The following is a 24,359-nucleotide window of genomic DNA, read 5'->3' as shown; positions in this document are numbered from 1 at the left end:
CCTCTTGAAATTACCCGCACTCATTTGATATAAAAATCTGCCATAGCACCACTATTAGAGAGAAAATGATTTGCTAAGTTTATTAGGTGTCTGCTTGTTCATTAGAGTGCTGGGCACTTGACTGTACACAATACACAATTTCCCAGCCTTTGTTTTGAAATTACCGATTTGCCAACAATAAGTAAATATTAGAAAATAAATTATAAACAGATGGTTTGTTTATTATCCTTGCTTTGTAGTTAACATACCCGCTTGCATGACAATGTTAATCACAATTGTGCCAAAGAGATTTTACTTGTAGCTTGATTTTCTTATGATAAATTGATATTTTCCGATTGTACACATACAAAAGACACTGGAGGAAAGAAGAAAATAACATTTCTAAATGCACTTTATATTACCGGTACTTATGAAACTTCATAAGAAGAACCTGGCTGGATCAGACCAAAACCCAATTAAGTCCAGCATGGTTTCCACAGTGGCTGACCAGAAGATGCCTATGAGAAGCCCCTGAGCAATATATAAAAGCAATGCCACTGTCCTGTTTGTGTTTTCCAGAGCTAGTATTCAGGGACATACTGCTTCTGATACTGGGAGTAATATATAATAATCATAACTAGTAGCCACTTACAGACTTAACCTCCTTGAAGTTATCTAGTTCCCTTTTATAACCATCCAAGTTGACAGTCATCACTATGTCTTGTATTGGCAAATTCCGTAATTTAATTATGCGCTGTGTGAAGAAGAGCCACTCATTCTTGTTTCAGCTAATCTTAAATTGAGACATGTTCTTTTTGTTTATTTTGGCTGTACTCTTTATTTGTACACGTGTCTAGGATTGAACCTAGGTTCTAGGTAGACATGCCTAGGATTGCGCTGTAAAAGAACTACACGCAATTGGGTTCAATATGACTTACTTTCAGGTAAGGCTGCTGCCTTAACCTTAACCAGATAAACAAATCATAGAGGGCCTTATAGCTTATAATTAGTATGTATGTGTGATTGCACTGAACAAGAAAAATTTGGAAAGGTACAAATACACTCCGTGTTCAAGATTAAAATTATATTTAAAAGGCTTAGGAAAATAAAGGGTTTTTCCTCGTGATGAAAAGACAAAGCCGTTGTCCAGCAGACCTTGTGTCTGGGGTTCTAATTGTGTAGTCTGGTCTTGGTGGCTATATTATGCTAGAATTGTTAGTTTTATTAATATAGAACCTTTTCTTGAGTGCTTTTAAATGTTATTTATTGTATTTTGTATGAACTGCTGTATGAAGCATTTTACTTTTGAAAGGGAGTATATAAATTTGTTAAATACAAAAACCCACACCAAGCTTTCTGGGGCATCACCATCAAGAAGGCCCTCTCTCTAGATCTCATTGGCCTCACCACAGATGGTGGGGCACCAACAGAAGGTCTTCCCCAGAATATAAGTTATCCCTTTAAGCCTTATAAATTCTTCACATGCTCAGTGTCCCATTAGGAATTAATGAGGAAACATTTCATAAGTTCCGCCCCCCTATAAACATTGGGGTGCTCCCCAGTTTGAAAACTTACTGCTATTTGGAATATCAGTGGACATTTATTTGCAAGCAATGTTTCTAGCTTGGTTTCATATTCTAGTGTTCTGTAGCCCAAATGTAATTGTGACGGTTTCACATTTAGAAAGCAGAACACACAAAAAACATGTGCTGTGTTATTTCAGAGAGAAGTGTGAACAATGGATGAAGATTTCAGTGCTCCCTTGACGCCTTCATCACTCACTGAGAGCTTAGAGATGGCTATGGAAGTGGAGAGACAATGCGCCAGACTCCTCAGTTTCTCCTGCGCATCAGACATCACAAACGGAGGGAAAAGCTTTTCTGCTGATTCTTACTTAGCGAGTGGGTCTCTTAAGAGGTATGTAAAACTTAAAAATGTCACCCTTGGGCTTTTTTCTTGAAAATACTATTGGGCAGGCTTGACTTTACTAAGAATGTTTCAGTGGCATAATTACTTTGAATAGTATTAAAATCCCCTGTGTGTGAGTGTGTTCAGGACTGAGAGTTTAGAATGTTTAATTAGTTTCTTCTAACAGCTGCTGTGTGCCACAATGATCCCATTAGTGTCTTCGACTTTTGTTTGAATAGAGGGTATGGGAGCTCGTTCATACGTTACTGACGTAGCATAGCTTGATGCTGAAAAAACAGATCGGCTTTTTGTTGCAGTGGTAATAAATTCAGATGCTGATCCAGTGCCAGTGACACAACAGAGCTGCAGTATTGTACTGGTCTTGAGAAGTGATTGGGAGTTCGAGGTGTCCTATGCAAATGGTGCATGGATACATTACTAGTGGAGGGTCTTAACACAGGGCAGAAATCTGTAACAGCAACGTCGTGTTAGCAATGCCTTAGAGCAGCCAGTGTTCCTTATATCAGCCAAGATTAACCAGGGCAAGTTTTAGGGTTCCATTCTGGTCACATTTCTTCCTTTCTGTGCTATGATTTCACCAAGGCTTACATCAGCATCGGCTAGAGCCAGGGCTTGCGGTTAACCAGGATATGAAGCTGACTTCAAAGCAGAACCTGCTTTGTTGAGTTACATTGATGCCAACACAGAAGTGTGTGTATGTGTGTGGGTCAGCAAGTGGTCAGTGGTGTAGATAGTGGATAAAGGGTTGTGATCCCGTGACAAAAGAATACTAGTTCACAAGTTGGATATACCGTATGTAGGACATCCTTGGGAGGAGCTTTCTGGGTGAGGAGGGACATGGGGAATGCCACCTGAATTTCAGTAATAATGGTTGCCCCCCTATGTGCCCTCTTTGGTACTGTGGGGCCTGTTCTGCACTTTGGTAGACCAGGGAATTAAGGGCAATGAAGCAGGTGGATGTAAGCTAGAGTGCAGTGAAAGATGTGCTGCAAAGCTGACTGAACAAGAGTGAAACAATATACTGTAATCAGTCACATCCTCAAGTAGCCATTCAGTTGAGCTTTTTCCTTCACTTCTACTCCAGGGCATTTTGCCGGCTTCAGCCGTTTCAAGATCGGGATAACCAGTCATTCATGTACTTGTAACCTCCAGATTGGATTACTGCAATACATTCTATGTGGGGCTGCCCTTTATGTTTGTCTGGAAAAGGCATAGGCAACCTTTGGCCCTCCACATGTTTTGGCCTACAACTCCCATTTTCCCTAGCTAACAGGACCAGTGGTCAGAGATGATGGGAATTGTAGTCCAAAACATCTGGAGTGCCGAAGGTTGCCTATGCCTGGTCTGGAAGCTGCCTCTGATGCCAAATGTGGTGGTTCATCTGCTCCCTGTTACACTGCTGCTGAATGAGGTGCACTAGCTGCCAATTAGCAGGTTAAGTTCAAGCTGCTTGTCAAAAGGGTATACAATGCCCTATGCAGTTTGGGACCAGCAGGCCTAAAATATAGTCTCACCCCTTATATACCCAAGTGATCACTGCTCTGTAGGAATCGGGTCTTTAGTGTGGTGGCAACTGTCCTTTGGAATTCCTGCCCATTGTATATTAGGCAGGCCCCATGTCTGTTCTATGGCTACTGGAAAGCTTCACCTTTCTGCAATCCTCTTAAGTGGATATCTTTTTCCCAGTCTGCATCTGTATTGGAACTATGTTTATATATGAAATTGCTTTATATTATTTTATATAGGGAACATTTTAAAATTGTTTTTACACTTTTCTTGTCTTATGGTTTTTTTTTTTTTTTTTTGTTAAATAAATCTTTATTGAGAATTGTAACATTCATACATTAAAAACAATACACAAGAAAACAAACATCACACACACACATAACCATAATACATCAAAAAGAAATTTAAACAAAACAAGTCGTACATATTCATTCATTCAATCATATTGTCTATTAATAAAATATCAATACTCACTACTTAAATAAATAAATCATAACTAATCCAAGTTAATCATAAATCATAATACCTAGTTGTAAACTTGACTAAGGCTTCCGCCTGCCCTCCTCCCGGATTGCTTAATTTACTTGTTACTGCGTTTTCAATCATTTAATCAAAGTTCATGTGAATTTATTGACTTTTTGTCTTTCCTTCCCTTTTTTACCAATACAGAATGTTAGAAATGGATCCAAGTTTTTATATTCGGGCACTGGTTTTTCATATATATTCCAAATTTCTCCCATCTTTGATTAAATTTTTGATTACTACCACCTCTTATCACTTCTGTTAATCTTGCCAAATCCAGGAAGCTAAATAATTTTTCTTGCCATTCCTGTATACTAGGTACTTCTTGTGTCTTCCAATAAGATGCAATCAAAATTCTTGCGGCCGCTACTGCGTACAAAAACAAATTTCCATCTTCCTTTTTTACTCCATCATCTAATATACCTATTAAAAAGGCTTCCGGATTTCTTTTGATATTATATTTCAAAATCTTCTTAATTTCTTCAAAGATTTGTATCCAAAATTTTTTAATTTTACCACAGTGCCACCACATATGAATGAACGTCCCTGTTTCTTTCCTACATCTCCAACATAAATTATCTTTAGTTTTATATATCTTATGGATTTTAACAGGTGTAAGGTACCATTTATAAAACATCTTGATCATGTTTTCTTTTATTCCCTCTGAAGCTGTGAACCTCCACCCTTCCTTCCAGAGTTTTTCCCACGATTTTAACTGTATGGTCTTCCCTAAATCCATTGCCCAATTAATCATTGTCTCTTTAACCATTTCGTCTTTAACTTCCCACTCGAGCAGAACATTATACATTTTAGAGATTATTTTATTATCGCTTCTTAGTAGGTGTGTTTCCAATAAAGAGGGTTCGTTTAAAAAGCCTTTTTGTCTCACATCCTTGTTAAACTTACTATGTACCTGATGGTACTGTATCCATCCTGTTAGATGATGTTTAATATCTTCATATTTCTTCAGTTTGAGTATCCCTTCTCTCTCTTCCAATAAATCATTATATTTCCCCCAGCTTCTTTCCATATTTACCTTCTTTACGGTGATAATTTATGGTTATAACTTTATGTCTTATGGTTATAACTTTAATTTTTTATATATTTGTTACATTTTTTGTTTTAACTTTTGTGGGGACCGTATGGTAAAGGGCAGGTAAGAAATCTAATAAAATAGCATTTTAAGAACCTGTGAATAATGCTGCCTATGTTTTTCAGGGTTTTGCTGGGGCTGGATCCTTTTCCAAATGACTATGAAGAAGACATCATAGAGTTATTTGGTTTCCAATGGGTTACCGAAACTGCTTTAGTTGAGTCTTGTACGCTTCTCTTTGGATTATTTAGGTATGTTTTTTTTTAGTACATTTATCTCCATAGCATGTATTCATAAGTATACTGAGCCAAATTATTGTCCTCTAAATATACAGCACTTTTGGAGAGTGGATCTGAGGGCTTTGTTAGGGTCTTTCAAACATATAACACTCCTTTATTATTGTGGAACATTTTTGCTGAGCCTTGGGAAATGGCCATGCTGTTGCTTGTGTCACAGAAACACTTTAAAAAAGTTCTTATTGAATAAACATGCATAAGTCACACTAAGTTCAATGAACTTTCTGGTAATTGTGCTTAGCATTACACTTACAAGCTTGTTGCTGTTGTCAGCGCAAAATGGCCGCAATGCTTCAGAGCCAGGACAGGCTTCCAGGTGAACTCAGCAACACAACATCAGCATAGTGCTAGTCCAGTCAGAGTGAAAACATGCATTGCAGCAATGCCCACAGCACAGAGTGACTTAACAATAATGTAGCACCCCACCAGTCATGACATTGTTCACAGCGCAGGCTAGGGCAGAACCATGTCACTTGGCAACAGCACCACCAACCAGGGCATTGCATTCAGACAGAGCATCATCAGCTCTTCATACAGAAGGTCCTAGTCTGAGATCCTGCAGAGCCACTGCCAGTTAGTGTGGACAAGGCTAAGCTAGATGAACTAATAGTCTGAATTGGTATAAGGCAGCTTCCTACGTTTCTATGGCTTTAAGATCTTTGGGGGAGGCCCTTCCTAGCATCCCACGTCTAACAGCTGTACATTAGCTGGTGGCATGGGCCTTCTCTGTGATAGGGTCCTAATTGGAAAACAGCCCACCCTGTGAGGAAAGGCGGCCCAACTTTTCATACCAAGTGGGCAGCAAGAGTACTTCCACACGGAACTAGAGGGCCAACCACTGTCTTTGGCTTTGCTTGAGGGAGCAAGGCCAGAATTTGACACCACCCCCAGCCCTTGCACTGGCTTCCCAATGTCCCAAAGCAAGGCTCAGGGCATTGGGAAAGCAGCTCAAAGGCTACCAGGGTGAGGGAGCATCAAATGTTGCCAAGGGCTGCCCAAAAAGGCCCCAAGGGCCACATGGTAGACCACCCCACTCTGAGGTATGCCTGTTGCTGAGTCTTTTTTCCATTTTGACGCCAGCTTATTTGCTTTGAATTCTTTCAGCCATTTGTAGGTTATTAGCTTTTCAGTTTCAGGCTGCATTTATGTATGTTTTTATATCTACTCTCTTGTTTGTTTATTGTTTTGTGTTTTAAATTGAGCTTCACTGTACCCTGCCCTGAGATCATTTCCAGTGAAGGGTGGTTATAAATATCATATTATTGGGCATTGCCACATCATATGATGCAAAAGGGGGTGATACGCAGGGGAGAACTGAGAAGTAGATGGATGCTACTTAACCATTCTGCTACTCCAGGAATAGCCAGTCTCATGCCCTCTAGATGTTGTGGACTTTTTGTTGTTGTTCAGTCGTTCAGTCGTGTCCGACTCTTCGTGACCCCATGGACCAGAGCACGCCAGGCACGCCTATCTTTCACTGCCTCCCGCAGTTTGGCCAAACTCATGCCAGTTGCTTCGAGAACACTGTCCAACCATCTCATCCTCTGTCGTCCCCTTCTCCTTGTGCCCTCCATCTTTCCCAACATCAGGGTCTTTTCTAGGGAGTCTTCTCTTCTCATGAGGTGGCCAAAGTTGTTGTGCACTACAACTCCCATAATTCCTTACTCTTTGCCATGCTGGCTGCGCTAGATTGGAAGTGTAGTCCAAAACAAATGAAGGGCACCACATTGGCTAGCCCTACTCTGCTCACTGAATCTACCATGCAAATTTATTCTCTCCCCTCACCAAGCCATTTTAAATATAGTTTCTCCAGGAAAGCTCTGGAAACAAGCCTGGCTGGGAGAAAAATAGGCTTGAAGAGGGAGGGATTTTTTTAAAAAATGAGAGAATCTATGGTCACTGTGATAGAAAAGCATCCCTTCCTCCTGCCTTCACCTGTCATTTTTCCAACCCTACCCTGCATTCATGTTATATTAACATGTGTTTGGAAACAGTTTACTGAGCCCTGCTTGTGGCTGGTTGCAGCTACATTATGTGGCCCATACCAATTATGGGACGAGATCATGGGGTTTACATTGATGTCTACCAGTTTTTGAAACATTGCTACTTCTCTCTTGGTAGTCATGGGGCCTGTGGGTTTATTGGTTCTTGTGTATGGGGTTCATTTCACAAATTGCATTTGCCCCAACGTGGAATATAATATTTTCCTCTAGTTCTAGTCTTGACCATAGCTATCTATTTAGCATCTGTATTACTGTTAGATGAGGGTACACTTCAGAATAGTTTGACATTTGAAAATTGCATCCAGTGCAGAATGGATCTGCCTGCTTATTAACTGGCATTTCCTGTAAAAGGCACCTTACTCCTGTTCTGTATGATTAGCTGTGGCTGTCAATTTTTTTTAGCAAAGCAGGGAATTCAGGCTATACCACAGACTGGTTATAAAAAAGTTGCTTAACCTTTTGTTGAGTATGTTGTCTCCTTTTGTAGCAAGTAAATTTAATAGCCCCCAGACAATGTGCCAATCAGTGCCAAATGCTAAATAACTTTAGTGAAGTTTTCTGTTGAAGATACGGAGCTGTACTTAAGATCAGAAAGCATATATAGCCAATGCCACATCTAGAGTTGGAATTGCATTTTTCTGATGCTTTAGCTCATATCTTAGGTCCATGGTGGGGAACCTCAGGGTCTGACTGGGACCATCCAATCCTCTCTGTATGGCTGTCCCTCTATCTGGGCCATACCTCTCAACAGCCTTGGTCTTTACCCCCCTGAGGTAGCTAGAATGTGTCATTGAACTGTAATACTACCTCTTGCTTGCCTGGGTTGGGAGATTATTATATACGTGCCTTTCAGTAGGTGACCAGTAGATTCATATCTGCTGCAGCCTTCATCAGCTTTCACATCTGTTGTAACATGCCACTTACTATCTTCCGACGGTTCTGCCATTGAGGAATTCTTGGATCGTTCTTTGTCTAGCTCCTCCCCTTTGACCTTACCATCTTGGGTGACCCTGCTGGGAATACAAGACTCCCGACGGCTTCACTCACAAGGGTCATAGGAACGTGCAAGCCCACTCACTATGACAAGGTGATGATCCAGCAAGTGACCATCTCTCCCCCCCCCTCTCTCTCTCTCTCACACACACACATTTTTGCCTGGTTGGAATGTAGTTTATTGTACAAAGCCAAGAGCCACATCCATTGTCCCATCATCACTTGTAAGCAGGTCTCTGGAAATTGTCCATGAAGAAATGAGGCCCTGAGGCAAAAACAAAAACAAAAAAACCCACCCCCATCTCTACCTTAAGCTAAGACAACTATAGACTTCCCTTGTAGTTTCTTCAAATCTCTTGTTTATTTCCCTTGTTGTGTTTCAGCCTGCCATACATTAACATAGTTCTGGTATTCCCATACTCTCTGTTAGTTAAACCAGGAATAAGCACTAACAAACTCTTTTATGTGGAATCATCATTATCTGTAGGAGGTGATCAAGGAATCAGGCAGAGCATGCAAATCGGCTTGATTTTTTCAGTTTTTTGTGTACCTTTTGTTTCAACTGTTAGTCGATTTATCCCCAAGAATGAAGAAGCTGTTTGTTGGTTTTGATGAAAGAACCTGATTTTAGATTTCAAAATTTTGTTGTTTGTGTGTGCTTTCTTTGTTTGATAGGCAACAAATACACAAATTGGAAAACCTCATTCCACCAGGCTTATCTGACTTTGGTAAGTTTTTTTTTTTAAATGCTTATAGGTTGTTTGTGCCTTGCTGTATATTTTTAACAATATATATTTTGTTTGTTTATTTTAAACGGAACCTGCCCCTTTCCCTTCCTCCAGTATTAAAAACTTATGAGCTATACACAATTTTGATGCAATGACTTGATATTTCTTGCTAACCTTTAAAAGAAAAACTGTTATTGCAACAGCCATAATAACCCAACCGGGGGGGGGGGGTCACAACATGCTTTGTCCTTGTCCTCACCCAGGGGTAGTGGATCACTTGGTTAAAGTGATGACAAATGCTTGGACAGAAAGTGTAGCCATCCTTTTGCATAATGGATAAGCAAAGGACACCGTCAGTTGGCCAATACATTGCACATTTTGAGTTGGCCGCCATAAAACATGGTCTTTAAAAATGTTTTGAAAGGTGCATGCCAAATCCCAAAGCTCTTTTCATGTGTACCCTGTCCTTGGATTGTTTATGATGAAGGGCAAGATAAACATATTTTAAATAAATAAAGAGCAAGCATGAGACAGATTTATTGCTCTATACACAGGAAGATTTTTGACTACAGCTTCCCATGCACATCCATCAGTGCAAAAATAACTGAGGGAGGATCAGTCCCTACTCATGCATTTAAGCTGCTGGATCAGGACCAGCAAATCTGAAACATCAGATGAACTACAACTTGTTTCCGCCAATTCCATTTTAGCTTTTTAAGGTTCTTCTGTTTCCATCTTTTGTATGGAATTTCTTTCATTAAGGTACAGTTCTGACATTGTGTATACATCAGTGCCACTTTAAATAGTGAGCTGTCAGTATGTAGTAACATAACCATCCTAGTAGTGTTTTCCATGTCACAGTAGATCTCTTGGGTATTTTTAAAGGCATGATGTGTGAAGTAAAATGCTGCATGTAAACAGCTTCTTTGCAGAAAGGTTTCAAACAGTTGCCGCGTGGCCGCTGATTATTTTCCCCAGCCCTTAGGTGTTAACGTTGTTGTCTATAACTCTTTAATTTTATTCAGATTGAGTGCCCACATGACGTAATAGAAATTATTTATTCTTGTTTGTTCATTTGTATTTTTTATAATCAACTTGCACTCTGTTCCACCTTCAGTTTGGGGGAAAATGGGTTATGTCAGTGCAGCATAGCTGAAAGCACACATTCCTGATTTCTGCCTTGGTTTCAGGTCAGGCTGCAGAGCTTCACTGGGAAGCCCAAAACATCAGGCAGCAGTGCATTCAGTTCCTGCAGTATGTGAAAATGTTCATCTTCAGGTGGGATGTCAGACACAGTTCCTGTTTAATTTTTGTTGGCATAGTTGGTGCTGCATGATATTACATATCTTCATCTTCATTAACGTCTTCATTCAGATATCTGGTGCCACACGAAGCAGAAGATGAGTTGCTTCATCCATTTGAAAAACAGGAAGCACAATTCCCTTCATTGCTTGTTGAGGAACTCCATTCGTTGACATTGCACGTTGGACACCTGCATGAACTCCCTAGTTGTGTTCTTGGAGGATTGACTATTCTGCCACAAGCAAAGGTTTTGACTGTACTTTTTGTTGTTGGCACATACAGACATTTCTAGTTGGCACATATTATAATTTAGAGTTGGAAAAGAGGCATTATAATCTTGCTGGCCAGTTATTCTTGCAAGTTCTCTCTTACCATATTGTCAAGAAAGGGACATTTTGTGTATCCCGCCAGGGCAGTGTTATAGCTTATGGCACTATATTAGCACTAACCTAAGATATGCACATGAGTTACATCACCTAGTGGGACAGATAATTCCAGTATTATTTAGTAGTACCACACAGTGAAATTTGCACGGTGACTATATTTCTTGTGACAATGCTAATATGGCAGCGAAATGATTGAGCTGCCCATCATTGCTATCAGTCACATACATTTTTGGTAGAATATTTTAAAAGTCCACTCTAAGTAGAACTTAGTTAGTTAGATGCAATCTTGTGTTAACATTTTTATAATAATTCACCCTTCATGCCCCATTATAAAAATTGCAACCCCACTTCCAGAAAATGAAAAGTCATTTTGCCTTTTGCCTGAACATGCAACATTTAAAACCAGGGGTGGGAGGGGCAGGGGTACATGCACAAACACATACATGCAGGTTGCTTTTCAAACCTTAGCATGGTTAGCCTGATAGTCCTGGTAATGAAGGGTTCCCATTCATAGGAATGTTCTTAAGCTTGTTCAACCAAAGTCTCTTAAAAATATTCTTCAGACCTTCATGGTAATCATCATGCACTGACCTGAAAAAAGAGCCTGTGAACCTGGGGTTATCGGGAATATTTTTGTGCAATGTTTTCTTTTAATTACAGTTATTTTCCCCATCATGGCATCTGATGCATCTTCATCTAGACATCCACTGGTCGTTGTTGGAAATTCTTCATCTTCTTGGTGAAAAGATGCCAAGTAGGTTTTGCCTTTGCAATTCAAATTGCTCTTTTGCATTTTTGTGCATTGGGTTCCATGGGACGTGCTAAAACTCTTTGGTTCAAAGAAGCACATGTGCAAATTATTGGGAAAATAGTAGCCTGGAAAGTAAATCAGCACATTTTTTAAATTTAAAAAAAATCATTTAAAAAAGTCAATTTATCTATTCACAGCCAAATTCCATTTTTACATCAATTTAAATGATAATTTATCTATCCACAACTTATTTTAAACCAATTAAAGCGTATTATTTGTCCTATTGATTTCAGTGGAATTTCTGATCTATTTCTGCATGTGGGCGTTCTTAATCTCATCTTTTGGCTAAGAACTCCTCACTTAATTTGCACACATTTGTTAGTCTTTCATTACAACCCTAAACCAAATGTATTACTTAAAAGCAAAAGTTAGTCTTTAGTGTTCTTAAATTCATTTGAAAGGCTGGCAACCATGTGTACACACACGACCAAGCCAGCAGGCCTCTGTGCAAATTGACAGGATATTCAGTAAGCCCTTGCTTATTGTCCCTTGGACATCCTCCCATTGTGTTGGGAGTGAGTTGAAGTGGAGAAGAAACCAGCAGGTTGTAAGGCAAATCCAAGAGCAATATGTTCAGCAAGCAAAAGGCTTCCATTCCAGTGTGCTGGTACAAAATGCAGGTCATTTTATAATGGGAGCCTCTAAATTTTCTCCCCATTTACTGCTGAAAGAGTGCATTTCCCCGGCCTGTGGAAGGTCCTGCCCTCTGAAATACTGTGCAGTGGGGTGGGGTGGGAAAAGATAAATACATTCTGTGGGGTCTGTAATTTGTGGAAGGACCACAGCTTACAGATAGAGCATCTGATTTGCATGCAGATAGCCTTTGGTTCAATATCTGGCATGCCCAAAAGGAGTTGGAAGAGACATCCTGGAAAGCCTCACACGTTCATTGTAGATAATGCTGAACTAGACTGACCAATGACATGGCTCAATATAAAGCAATTTCCTATGTTTGTAACTGCTCTAACTTAGGAAAGTCTTTCCACCCCAAACTGGAGAAATGGCCCATCGACTTTGTAGAGTTTCTCAGTTGTGTTTGTGAATGAATTGCAAACAAAATACTGCAGTACATATCATTGCTTTTATTCCTTGAATTGCGTCTATGCCATTGTAACAATGTATAAAACTGCTTTATTAGGTATGTGTGGTGTATAACCACACTCTCTCCCCTGGTCAAATAGGGTAAAAGCTGTATATGTTGTCAGAGCAGCATGGAGAAACCACATCATTATGGTTTTGGCTGAATTAAACATATGCTGTACAATTTCCTTTTCCTGCTGCAAAGCACAATGTCAGAAAACTAAGGACAAATTTGGGGTATATTTTCCCCACCCATTAACATTTTCTTTAAAAGAAACAGAAAAAAGGATGACTCACTTTTCTTTGCTCAAATAAAGTGAAAGTATGTATGCATGTCTATGTCTGTATTCATAAAGTCAATATCAAAGCATAAACTTCCTTCATTTCCTTTATATTTTCTAGGGCAAACAGTGTATGCTCACAGGTTCTCAAATTTAACAGGTGAAAATTTAACCAATATCAGTTTGTTTGAAGAACATTGTGGAAACCTCTTCTATGATCTGATAAGTTTGGCAGCTAACAGGTATACAAAGGTATAATGATCATCTTATTTTGTAATGTACGAGTTTTGCATAGCTGGCTCTTTAAAGCTAGACAGTAAAAGGAGTTTCCTATCTGAATTTAGCTTTTCATCAAATCCTTATATTTTAGCTTGTATTAAAAGACTATATCAGTTAAATACTCTTGGTTAGGAACTGTTTATTCACCTCTGCTTGCCAGCTGAATGAGGAAATAGTTTTGATGTGTAGTCTTGCCCTGAGTTGAAATATGCGCTGTATTAAAGACTCTTAACTAGCAAAAACTGGTGTAAATTATACAAAGTTGTAAAAACAGCAAAATTGAAGAAACTGTTTGAAATCACAGAATTTAGCTTCCCCTGGCCTCTAATTCAGATTGCATGTAGACATATATATATTTTAAGTATAGTATTTTAAAATACTTTTCTACTGCCCTTCATAAGATTTGATTCCCAGCCATATTTGTATGCCAGTGTAGTTTAAATTCTTAAGTATTAGTGTTATCATCGTTTTTATATATTTCTAAGCATTTCATCCCCAAAGAACAATTGAGAAAATGGAAATAATGTTACCGTTAAGATCACTCGTTCGTTAACACAGATTGTTCTTATTTAGTCGTTATTTTACTTTGTCTATATTTTAGCAATCTTATCCTTCTATGAGAAAATATTTCTAAGTGTCCGAAAAAAAGCTTTGTTTGGAAGACTTTTAATATGCACTGAGTTTCCGTTGCCAATCTGCTACCTTCACAAGTTCCAGACGGCAAAAGGCTTATTAATAACTTGGGTGATGAGAACGTTAACCAATAGAAACGACACCCTTGCAATTGTGTAAAGGCCAGTCTAGCGTGGCATGTAACAGCAAGCAATATATAGCTAAATATAATGCAAAATAATGTGAAACTTTTTTTTTTTAATTCTGAAAATAAATGGGAGTGGTATCTAGTTGCTGTATGTGGCTACAATACCACCTGCTGGTGGATCAAGGTAAAACCCACTTGATTAAAGATGGCAGACTAACAACTCATGAAATAGTACATTGTTTCAGAACAGAAGTAGTGATTTTGCTCTATCATGTGTTTCATTAGGGCAGTGCTGTTTGTTCAGCATAGTTTTCGCTGGAAATGTGAGAGCTTTAGGTAATTTGTATATAGCTCTTCTAAAATCTAAAAGTAACATACTTTGCTCTGAAGGTGTGTTATGCTCTGTAGAGTTTCCTTCCTAGCATGTATGTTTTGGTTTGCGGCTTCAGTGTATTAGTAAGGTGAAAAAGCTCTTCATGAATACTTCACAAAAAGTAACAGCTATTTGTGGGGTATGCCTTGTGTCCAGTTGTAGGCATAAATGCATCCCACTGTTGTTGGTGAATTGAGATATGAACCTTTTATAACCCAGCTGCCAATTCTCATTTGTTAGGGAATTTTAAGGAAGAAATAGATAAGTATTTTATCTATTTAAAAAACCCCTAATAGGTTGCAGGGGGAAACACAACTTTTATCACAGACCCTTTAAAAAATATTAACTTCCTCTTTAAAAAAAAAAAAACCCACAACCCTCAATATTCAAAGTATGTTCCACTTTCTGGGTTATTTAATCCTTTTACGTTTAGAGTTACTGTACTTTTCCATGTATAAGATGAGGTTTTTTACTCTAAAATAATTTTAAAAAATGGGGGGGGGGGGCGTCTTATACACGGATAGTACATTGGGGGGACGGGTGATTGGTTCCACTCGCGAGCTTGTCAGCAGTGATTTGGTGGGTGATTGGTGGCTGTGGCAAGGGCTGCTTTGGATTGGCTGCTGCTGCGGTAATTGGCTGGGTGATTGGTGGCTGTGGCAAGGGTTGGTTTGGATTGGCTGCCGCTGTGGCAATTGGGCGTGCGATTGCCAGCTGTTGTTATCGAGCGGGCAGACACTTGTTGGCTTCTGCAACACGAGTGATTGTCAGCGTTTGTCAGTTGGGTTAGTAATTTTCTGCACCCCCCCCCAAAGAAAACCCTGCAACTATGGACAGTCCTTCGCCAAAAAAGCTCAACAGCTCTGGGCCATCTCCAATTTTCTTAAATTTGAGTCCCCAAAAATACATGGGGGCGTGTTATACACTGAAAAATACGGTAAGTGTTTTAATGACAATATCTTAGCTATTTCCTGCAGTAAAAATTTCTAAAAGTGTTCATATGTTAAATTCCACTATTTTCTCTGAGGAAATTGTTTGTTCACTGCAGGTAAGGCCCTCTGAAGCTCTAACTAGTCACCCCTTCCCTTGCACATGTGTAAAAGAATTGTGGATTTTGCTTATTCATCTGCTGAATCACAGAAATAAAGGATCCCTTACAGAGGTAAGACTCGTTGCATGACTAGCATGGGTAATATTCTATGACAACAATTACACTTGAAACATTCAGATATGCGTAGATGGATGAACAAATGTCCCAAACTATTTTATGTACCGTAAGCATTCTTTTACACTTGGTTCCATTCTCTGATAATCTGTAAAGGGGTCTGTGTTCCTTGACAGGCAGAATGTGGGGCAGGTGGGCATAGTTTGGGCCAAACTGCCTTACAGGGCAAATTGGTACTTGTGCCAGGTTTAATCAGGATCCTGGGGCAGAGGTTCCCCATGCCTGATTTAAAAGGATCCCTTTGAGAGGCATAGCAAGTGATGCATATCAACTTCAGAGTCTACCCATGGTTGTCTACAAGCTGGTAAAGGAAATCAGCAACAGGAAAATTATTGCAAGAGATGGACAGGGTGACTGGTATGTGTGTGCACTACATTATAAAATTGAACTTCTTTTATAAAAAAAAAAAAGCTGAGTGGCTTTGTTTTCATTGCAGTCTTTTTGGAGCTGTTTGAATAACATTCTAAAGGATGTATTTGAAAACAAGAGGGATACAGAAGCAGTATCTGCCTTCAAATCAATTCCATGCAAGGTCCCCCTGACTTTTTGTTGGTGGCTTATAACTCACTTGGCGTTACTTCACCATGTTGACCGCAATGGGAATGTAGATGAAAAGGTAGGTTTGTTTTTACTGCTTTCTAAATCCTTTCATAGATTTATAAATGTTTAATAATAATAATAATAATATTTATTATTTGTACCCCGCCCATTTGGCTGGATTTCCCCAGCCACTCTGGGCGGCTTCCAACAGAAACCAAATACAACAATATCTTGTATATAGGCCTTGTACCATACATAGATTTTTGGCATACATGCATGGTGAGTTTATACCTTTAAAAGCTACTCTCTTTTGTGATAGGGTAAAAAAAAGGAAAAAAAGAATCAGGATTCCTCTCTCCCAACCTACACAGTCTCTCATGCCATTAGTTAGTGCTCAGGATCCTTACAAATACTAAGTTTGATATGGAACTGATACAGTAGTCCCACAGTATTTCAAGCCTGCACAGGATTGAATTAAATTTTTTTGTTTGTTTGTTTACCTCCATGCCTTCTCTTGCAGCTGTAACTTATCTCCTACACCTATTCTAACATGAGGGTATGCCTGGCATGTGATAAACATATCTCATTGAACTTAGGAGACTGAGCCACCTTTCAACAACAACAACAACAATAATAATCACTAAGCTGTTGCCAATGAAATTTGGGGTGTTTACTGACTATTCCAAAAAAAGTTCCCAGCTCTCCAACCTCTGTCTCCTAACCCTAGTCCTTGACAGAAAACCAACTTTTTGGGGCCAGGTGGGAACATTTTGAAATCTGAGAAACTTTAATAGAAAACAGCTGGTTTGTTTAAGGTGGATTTTCTTTAATTTTTTTTTAGGAAGGTGGAGTGTAAGGTTTTAGAAATTAGATTCCGGTAGCTATGGGAGAAAATATGCAGTTTGGTACTAGTGGCAAGTTGGAAGAGATGGAATTTAAATAGGAAAGTTTCTGTGTCAATAAGAAAGTATGAAGCCTTTTTTAAAACTTAAAGAAGAGAACATATAGATCATATGTATCTTTCCTCAGCTACAAAATAGTCCACATTATCGTATCCTTAAAGGCTACATTCATAAATGTTTAAAACCAAATAGAATAGTAATATTACCACTTTTGAACATTGCAGGGGTCAATTTTAACGCTGCTCTGGGCTATTGAAAGAGAGTCAGAATGACTTAAAGCTAAACATTCTTGCCTTTGAATTGTCTAAAATGACTACTTTGTAAGATATGCAAAGAGTGGTTTCCAGCTGAGCAGCTTAGCAGCTCAACAGGTGAGCCAGAAGAAGAAACTAGTTTTCTCCCGACATTGTTAAAAAGAAATACTATCCATATACTTAAAAGTTGTAGTCCAAGTTATGATTCTTTTACTAAACATGACAGAAGAATACAAAATGGTCTTCCAAGCCCCTGGCTCCAGATCATACATGTGCTGTTTTGCACAAATAATAGTATAAATCTTTTTCTTAGACTGCAATGCTATATGTAGTATGGGAGTGAAGGAAATGGGCTTTGGGGTGTTCTGGAATTGCTTGCAAACCCTTTTTGTGTTTCAAAAGGCAAGGCTCCTTTTATCAAAATGAGCAAGCTGAAAGTGGGATATGGCAAACTGTTGACAATAATTTTTGGTATGTCTCAGAATTGTTTAATAAAGAACTTGTGAACTGCTTCATTGTCCTTGATTCAGGTGCCAGAAAGCTTTTCTTCACTCTTCGTAGACCATTACAACTTATTACAATGGTACCTCAGTTTACGAACTTAATCCGTTCTGGAAGTCTGTTCTTAAACCGAAAACGTTCTTAAACTGAGGCACGCTTTCTCTAATGAGGCCTCCCGCCAACAGTGCCCTTCAACCATTCGGCTTCTGTTCTTTGACGGAGGTAAAGTTTGCAAACCAGGACACTACTTTGGTTTTGCAGAGTTCGTATACCAAAAAGTTTGTAAACAGGGCTGTTCTTAAACCGAGGTACCACAGTACAGTATACATTAAACAGGAGAAGTCTTGTAACAATGTTACCCACTCCCATGAAATTACTTGTGTTTAAGGATGGCCAGAACTAACTAATGAAACCAAATTTTGTATGTTGGTTGTGGTGTTGTAGGAAGATAGATTTGATAGCTACAATGCACATGAACAAGTTGCAGCTGCTCTTGTCAGTGCCGGATTTACGTTTAAGCTAAACAAGCTATAGCTTAGGGCCCCACTCTCTTGGAGGCCCCTAAAAAAATTAATACGAAAAACCTGGATGTACATCTCCAAAATATAAGATAAAAAACAAATAAAATAAAATCTACATACAGCAACAGTGCTTTGTGTTGTGTAGGATCCTATTTGTCTCTATGAAGACAATAAATGTTTTGCCTATTAACCAAACTTAGTGGACAAAAATATGTGTTCTGCACGCCCATTTGTAGCAATAATTAAAAGAAGGTAAATATCACTTAGCTTGCCATGCATAGCTCTCTTTGTATTGCTTGCCAAAACCAGATACTTATCATTCAATGTGGTTTTTCATCCAGAAACCAATAGACTCTAACTGGTCCTATGTGGAAGATCTATTGAAGCAGTCCATCAATAGTCAAGTAAGTATGTTAAGATTCACAGGCAAGTTTGATTGGGCTGATTTGGGGACAGGTGGACAGAATGTGAAAATGATTTTATTCACGTTGCTTTCAGAAATCTGGCTTCTTTAACTCAGGAGTACGAACAACCTTGATGATCTGTGTGAGCTAGGATGCTGTGTAGTTTCTTTCTTGTTAGTGGTCATACTCCTGAGTGCTTGTGTTTTGAAGATAAATTGTCAGATAGGGTGGGGGGGCTGGGGAGAGATAATTATCTTGGACGTATTACTTGGTCCCTTTGACAAGATGTATTCCGAATAAGAACAGGATGCTTAGAAAATGTAAGCTCTATGCTGAATCTGAGGGTATCAGGTTGAGAAACGTGATGGGGGAGATAGTCTGTTGCATTGAAAATTCAGCTATATCCTCATCACAGCAGGAAGGTGACTTGCCTTGCTGAGCAATTTGTCTTACAGGCTTGAATCAAACTCTTACTGATAAGGTTGTAGCTTCTGAGCACTCACTTCATACCTTATCATTTTTCTTTCTACAGAGCTGTTAATGCAGTACTTTGTGGCCCAGAGGTCAAAACTGACCTCCTTTTTAGAGTGCTTTTAAATATGCTGTACATGTTAACACATTCTCTGTAAAATGTGTTTTTAGGTTGCATGGCACAAATTGTAATTTATGTAACAACAGCTATTACAAGAATTTCTTTAATTTGTTTGTATATTTATTGCATTTATGAGGTGTCACATAAAATTTACTGGGTGTCATATAAAGATATGTAGCAGAGGATAGGAGGCCAAGTAACAGCTTTTCTTTTGGCTTTGTCTAGTCAAGAGCTACGTTTAACACTATGATGGTGTTTTGTGATGGGAATGAGCCTTGAACTTACATGTTCTCTCCTGTTTCTTCCCCTCTACATCTGGCGCAGCAGTGAAGAGATCAGAAACTTGCAATCAACCACAGTTTAGGGTTCCATCCAAACACTAAACTGTGGTTAATCTCACCTATGGTTTGTTTAAAACACACCTAATTCATAATTTGTGGTTTAAAGCTGACTTGTTTCAAATAAGGCATGTTTAAAATTAGGTGTAGTCTGATGGCTTCAAGTGGTCACATTTAATTTAAAAAAAACACAGTGAAAGCTTGCAACTGCTCTCTGTAGCTGCTCTTCTGGAGGAGGGAATATGTGAACCCAAAGGCTTATTTGGCTCATTTCCATGGTTTATTATATTGTCTTGATGGAGCCAAAATGTTAGCATGTTATGATACTGCATTGTCATAATTTTAGTATATCATCTAGACTTTTTACAGTGCATGTCTACACAAAAGTGAGCCCCATCAAATTCAATTGGACTCTATACATTTTAAATGTTTATAGGACTACAGCTTTAATATTACTCAGCAAGCTGCTGTGTGTGTGTGTGTGTGTGTGTGTGTATCATAGTTTTTAGAGGATTTAGCCAGTTTATTATTGCACTTGCAATAGTTTTTTTTTAAGAAATTATGCTGCTATTATAATTTGTTTTTAGGGCTAAACAGGGTGTTTGTTATGAGAACAGTGTAGGGCGTAACTGGCTGCTGGAGTTATGTGAAGTGTTCTGTAGAAATTAGATCCTTTACAAGACTGTTTTTGAGAAAGCTGTTTTCCACCTCTGGCTTAGCCATGCAATCAAATGATTTATCATGTGATGAATAATAAAAAAAGAGCTCCAGGTTTTCCAAAACTATTTATGCTTGTTTTATCTTGGAATAATTAATAATGTATACCAGTGTGTCCTGTAAAAACTAAAAGGAAGTCCAAAATTAATATTTAAAAAACTTAGCATGTACAGTCATACCTCATGTTACGGCCACTGCGGGTTAGGTTTTTTCAGGTTGCGTTCCGCGCCGAACCCGGAACAGTTTACTTCCAGGTTTTGGCGCATGCGCAGAAGCACCAAATTGTGTCACGTGCGTACGCAGCGCTGCAGGATACGAATGCTGCGGGTTGCGGACTTGCCTCCGTCACAGATTACTTCCACAACACGAGCGTCCACTGTACCTACTACCCCATAAAGTGCACACCTTTCCTTGGTTCAGGAATTGTCAGGAAGCCATAGCTAATTATAGCTCCCTGCAGTCTGCTTTTTGTGTGTGTTGCAAGTATGGTTAGGAAAAGGCATACAGTTACCAAATGGTGGTGTAGATGGATAACACATGAAATATTTAAATCACATTTGCTTCCACAGTAACATGTAGTTTTCTATGATGTTGAAGCACATAAATTGCACTTTGGGTAGATCTAGCTGACATTCTTTCCAGGTTGCAAGTCCTTTCTGTCATATTTTTGAGCCAAACATCTGACTTAGATGCAGGTACTATAAATGTTTAGGGAACACTTCAACCCAGTCCAAGATGATGCAGATCTGTTACTGAAATCTGAATATATGCTCCATGAAATTAAACTTTGATTGAGGGGGCTATTTACAAATTATTGGTTCTGAGAGCCAGCATGGAATAGTGGTTAGAGTGTTGGACCTAGTACCTGGCAGCTCAGGGTTCAAATCCTGCTTAGGCACAAACCCCATTGCGTGACCTTAGGCCAGTCACAGTCTCCCAGCCTAACCTACCTCATAGGCTTATTGTGAGAATAAAATGGCGGAGTGTACACCACCTTGAGCACCTCGGAGGAAAGGTAGAATACAAATGTAATAAATGTCATATGGCATGCAGTGAAGCAAACTGGGCATTAGAGAAGAGAGTTTATACCCATCTACCTTTTCCTGGTCACTAGACATTGTGACTCTGGTGTGTGGATTCCTTCCAGACTACTGACCAGTCAGATGTAGATGTGAGCAAAACCTATGCACCATTCCCTTCCGAAAGGAAAATTTGTGGGGCTCAGTAGGGTGCTGACCCATCTCATAAAGCCACTGTAGGTCATAGTCATATTCTGAGTAACTGAAATTATTACAGTCTTTGGGCAGGGATCCCCCCCCCTAAAAAGATAACATTGTTGCTTAATGATTTAGAATGCATGATTTGTATATTTCAATCAATTATGCCTAGGTATCTTGAGTTCATTCACACCATAGGGCTATATAAAAGCCGGCTCCCATGGTAATTATAATGTCACACCAAGGAATGGAATCCAGGGAGAAATATGCAAGTGGATAATGGGTGGGGCTACCCTGATCTGAGTCAGTTCTCGCTTGTTTGTCTTGGAACAAAGTGGCTGTAATCTGAACACAGTTGCGGGGTGAAACAAGGATAATTCTGTGGTAGCATCATGCAGTCTTGACCTCAGAAATGAATGCAGATTGGCCAATTCCGATATAGTTTATAGAAAATTTGATTTAATTCTCTGGGCTTTAAGATGTTACATTCCTGGCCCACATGGGCATATGCATAAATGCCACATGTCACAAAGTGCTAATTACCAATATTATCTCAGCAGAATCTTTGCATGCCGAACAGGCCAGGATCACTCCACTGTTCAGAGGCCAGAATTTTCTTAGAACAAGCGTTTTTCTATTGTGTCCAGTGGGTCTTAGCCATTAGAAAGTGGTCTTGACACAATTCAGTATATAAACTTCTGTTTGGAATTTACCTAGAGGTGGCCTCCTTATCTGGGAATTACACTCCAAATTATCTTTCATAGCCCCTGGCTTTATAGCTATATGATTCAAATGCATAAAAATGTAGGTAGAGTTTCAGTAGATGACAATGCTGGTACTTGTCAGATTTTATTTTCTAGATCGCTGCTCATTTTAATGGATTGGCTCGCTTCTAAACTAGAAATAACATTTGAGGAGGGGAGGGGGAATATTCTCAGAATCCGAAAGCTTTATATTTGATTGTGACCAAGGTTGTTTTTACTATTAAAAGAAGAAGAAGCTTGCTAAATAAAACAAAATATAATTGCATTTGAATGTCTTTGTTTCCTAGACCGGAATATTAGAAGAACAGTTACGAACGCATCTTCAGTGCTGTTTGACATTAAGTCGTATTTGGGATATGAACCTGTCAGCCGTCACCATACTCTGGGAACATTATAGCAAGAATCTGGTTAGTAAATAACATCCAAGAAAGCTGTAAGTGGGCATCTGTTACCTTGAGAAAGTTGTTATCTAGTCAAGTCTTCTTAGCAGTGGAAATGCTTATGGCCTCATTCCCCCTGCCAAAAATAATAATAATAAAAATCCCTCTACAGTTTCATTCATTTACAGTTTCCATCCCACTTCTTTCAAAAAGGGTCTGAATAGCTTCCCAATATCTACATTTTTAAAAAAAGGGAGGGGGGAAGATACAGAGTGGGGAAGAGAGAAACACCCTCCTATCTGGCAATCATTCTCCAACGTGAGGCTAGACTGTTCTTCCCCTTTGCCTCTGCAGCCACAGTTGTTTGCAGAATTCCTTCAGGAAGGAAGGGGGAAATGGGATCCCATCAGTTGTGATAGTCTAACCAAACAGATACAACCAAGCAATTATTTCCCTTTTAAGGGTTCTTGCAGGCTGGGAAGCACCCTTCCGTTAGCCCCTTTTCATTCTACAGTGTGTCGTCCTTCGCGTCTGCAGTCACTGGACCTTTTAGTTTCGCCCAGCAGCAGCTGCCATTTCCACGTGGTGATATAAGAGCCTGGAATGGAGCAGTCTTGTGTAGTTGTGGAAATAAACCCTTGTGCCAAGGAAGAGCATAGCTCAGCTGTAGCTTCAATATACTGTATTTTCTTTCTTTCAGAACAGTCATTTTACTATTCCTTGGCTTGGTCTCAAAGGTCTTGCAAATATTAGTAAAACACCCATGTCTTTGTATGAGTCAGTGAAGAGATGTTGTGGCGACATACATACTCCTGACATGTATGCTACCTGCAATAGTTACCAATTTTTTCTTCACATTTTGGTACAAGTAATAAAGAAGGCAGTGAAGACCAATGGCACTCATCCCTGGAAGCAGATCAAAGGAAGGTACAGTGACTTTTGCAGTTTTCAACATATTGATACTTTCAGTGATTGACTAAATTCGTTTTATCTAAGAATGTGTACATCTGTAGTGTCAGTATTCATGAATTCTGAAATATTCCCGTATTTTATTTTCATTTTATAAAAAATATTATTTTTTAAATTGATTATGGGGGAGGGGGGACCTTAAAGCTGTTTACAAAAACAATGAAGTTACCATTTAAAAAAATACACCAATAATCTAAAACATACAGAAATTTTAATAAATAAATTAGACTAAAACCAATTAAAACTTACATGAAGCTTATAAATGTTTTGGCATTTTTTTATTACATCTGGACATTTTTTGGATAAAAGCATGGGGTCAGGCCATTGACCCATCTAGTCCATCCTCCTCCCCTCACAGTGGCCAACCAGATGCCTATGAGAAGCCCACAATCAGGAACTGAGTGCATTAACACTCTCCTCCCTTGTGATTCTCAGTAACTGAACTTCAGAGGCACTCCACCTGAGTGGAGGCGGAGCATAGCCATCACAGCAAGAGCTGTCAATCACTAGCTGGATCCTGCGCTCCACCCCTGCAGTAGTTCTTCTCACTCTTTCAGTATGCATGGACAAAAACCTCCCATACTGTCAAAACTAAATGAGCCTTCACATGTTTTTGACAGCAACTCCTGTCATTCCTTACCAATGAATGTTCTGATTTGGGCTGAAGAGAGCCCAGCAACATCGGTGCATAAGAGTGTCTTAAGTAACACAGAG

At 39.2% G+C, this 24,359-nt stretch overlaps 1 protein-coding gene across 1 annotated transcript in view; it reads left to right on the top strand.

The window, feature by feature from the left end:
• The first annotated feature begins 1,705 nt into the window (after positions 1 to 1,705).
• Positions 1,706 to 24,359, top strand: part of LOC117043606 (protein MMS22-like) — a 69,606-nt gene continuing 46,952 nt past the window's right edge. Inside the window, exons 1-12 of the mRNA XM_033143473.1 lie at positions 1,706 to 1,896; positions 5,155 to 5,280; positions 8,997 to 9,049; positions 10,240 to 10,327; positions 10,424 to 10,598; positions 11,398 to 11,491; positions 13,031 to 13,161; positions 15,370 to 15,483; positions 15,983 to 16,162; positions 18,606 to 18,668; positions 22,584 to 22,703; positions 23,377 to 23,603. Coding sequence (XP_032999364.1) covers positions 1,718 to 1,896; positions 5,155 to 5,280; positions 8,997 to 9,049; positions 10,240 to 10,327; positions 10,424 to 10,598; positions 11,398 to 11,491; positions 13,031 to 13,161; positions 15,370 to 15,483; positions 15,983 to 16,162; positions 18,606 to 18,668; positions 22,584 to 22,703; positions 23,377 to 23,603 — 1,550 coding nt within the window. The 5' untranslated portion in view covers positions 1,706 to 1,717. The remainder of the gene's footprint in view (positions 1,897 to 5,154; positions 5,281 to 8,996; positions 9,050 to 10,239; positions 10,328 to 10,423; positions 10,599 to 11,397; positions 11,492 to 13,030; positions 13,162 to 15,369; positions 15,484 to 15,982; positions 16,163 to 18,605; positions 18,669 to 22,583; positions 22,704 to 23,376; positions 23,604 to 24,359) is intronic.

This window comes from Lacerta agilis, chromosome 3 (genome assembly GCF_009819535.1).
Source record: "Lacerta agilis isolate rLacAgi1 chromosome 3, rLacAgi1.pri, whole genome shotgun sequence".
In the NCBI taxonomy this organism is placed as follows: Eukaryota; Metazoa; Chordata; class Lepidosauria; order Squamata; family Lacertidae; genus Lacerta; species Lacerta agilis.
This window is presented reverse-complemented; position numbering and strand designations above follow the sequence as displayed.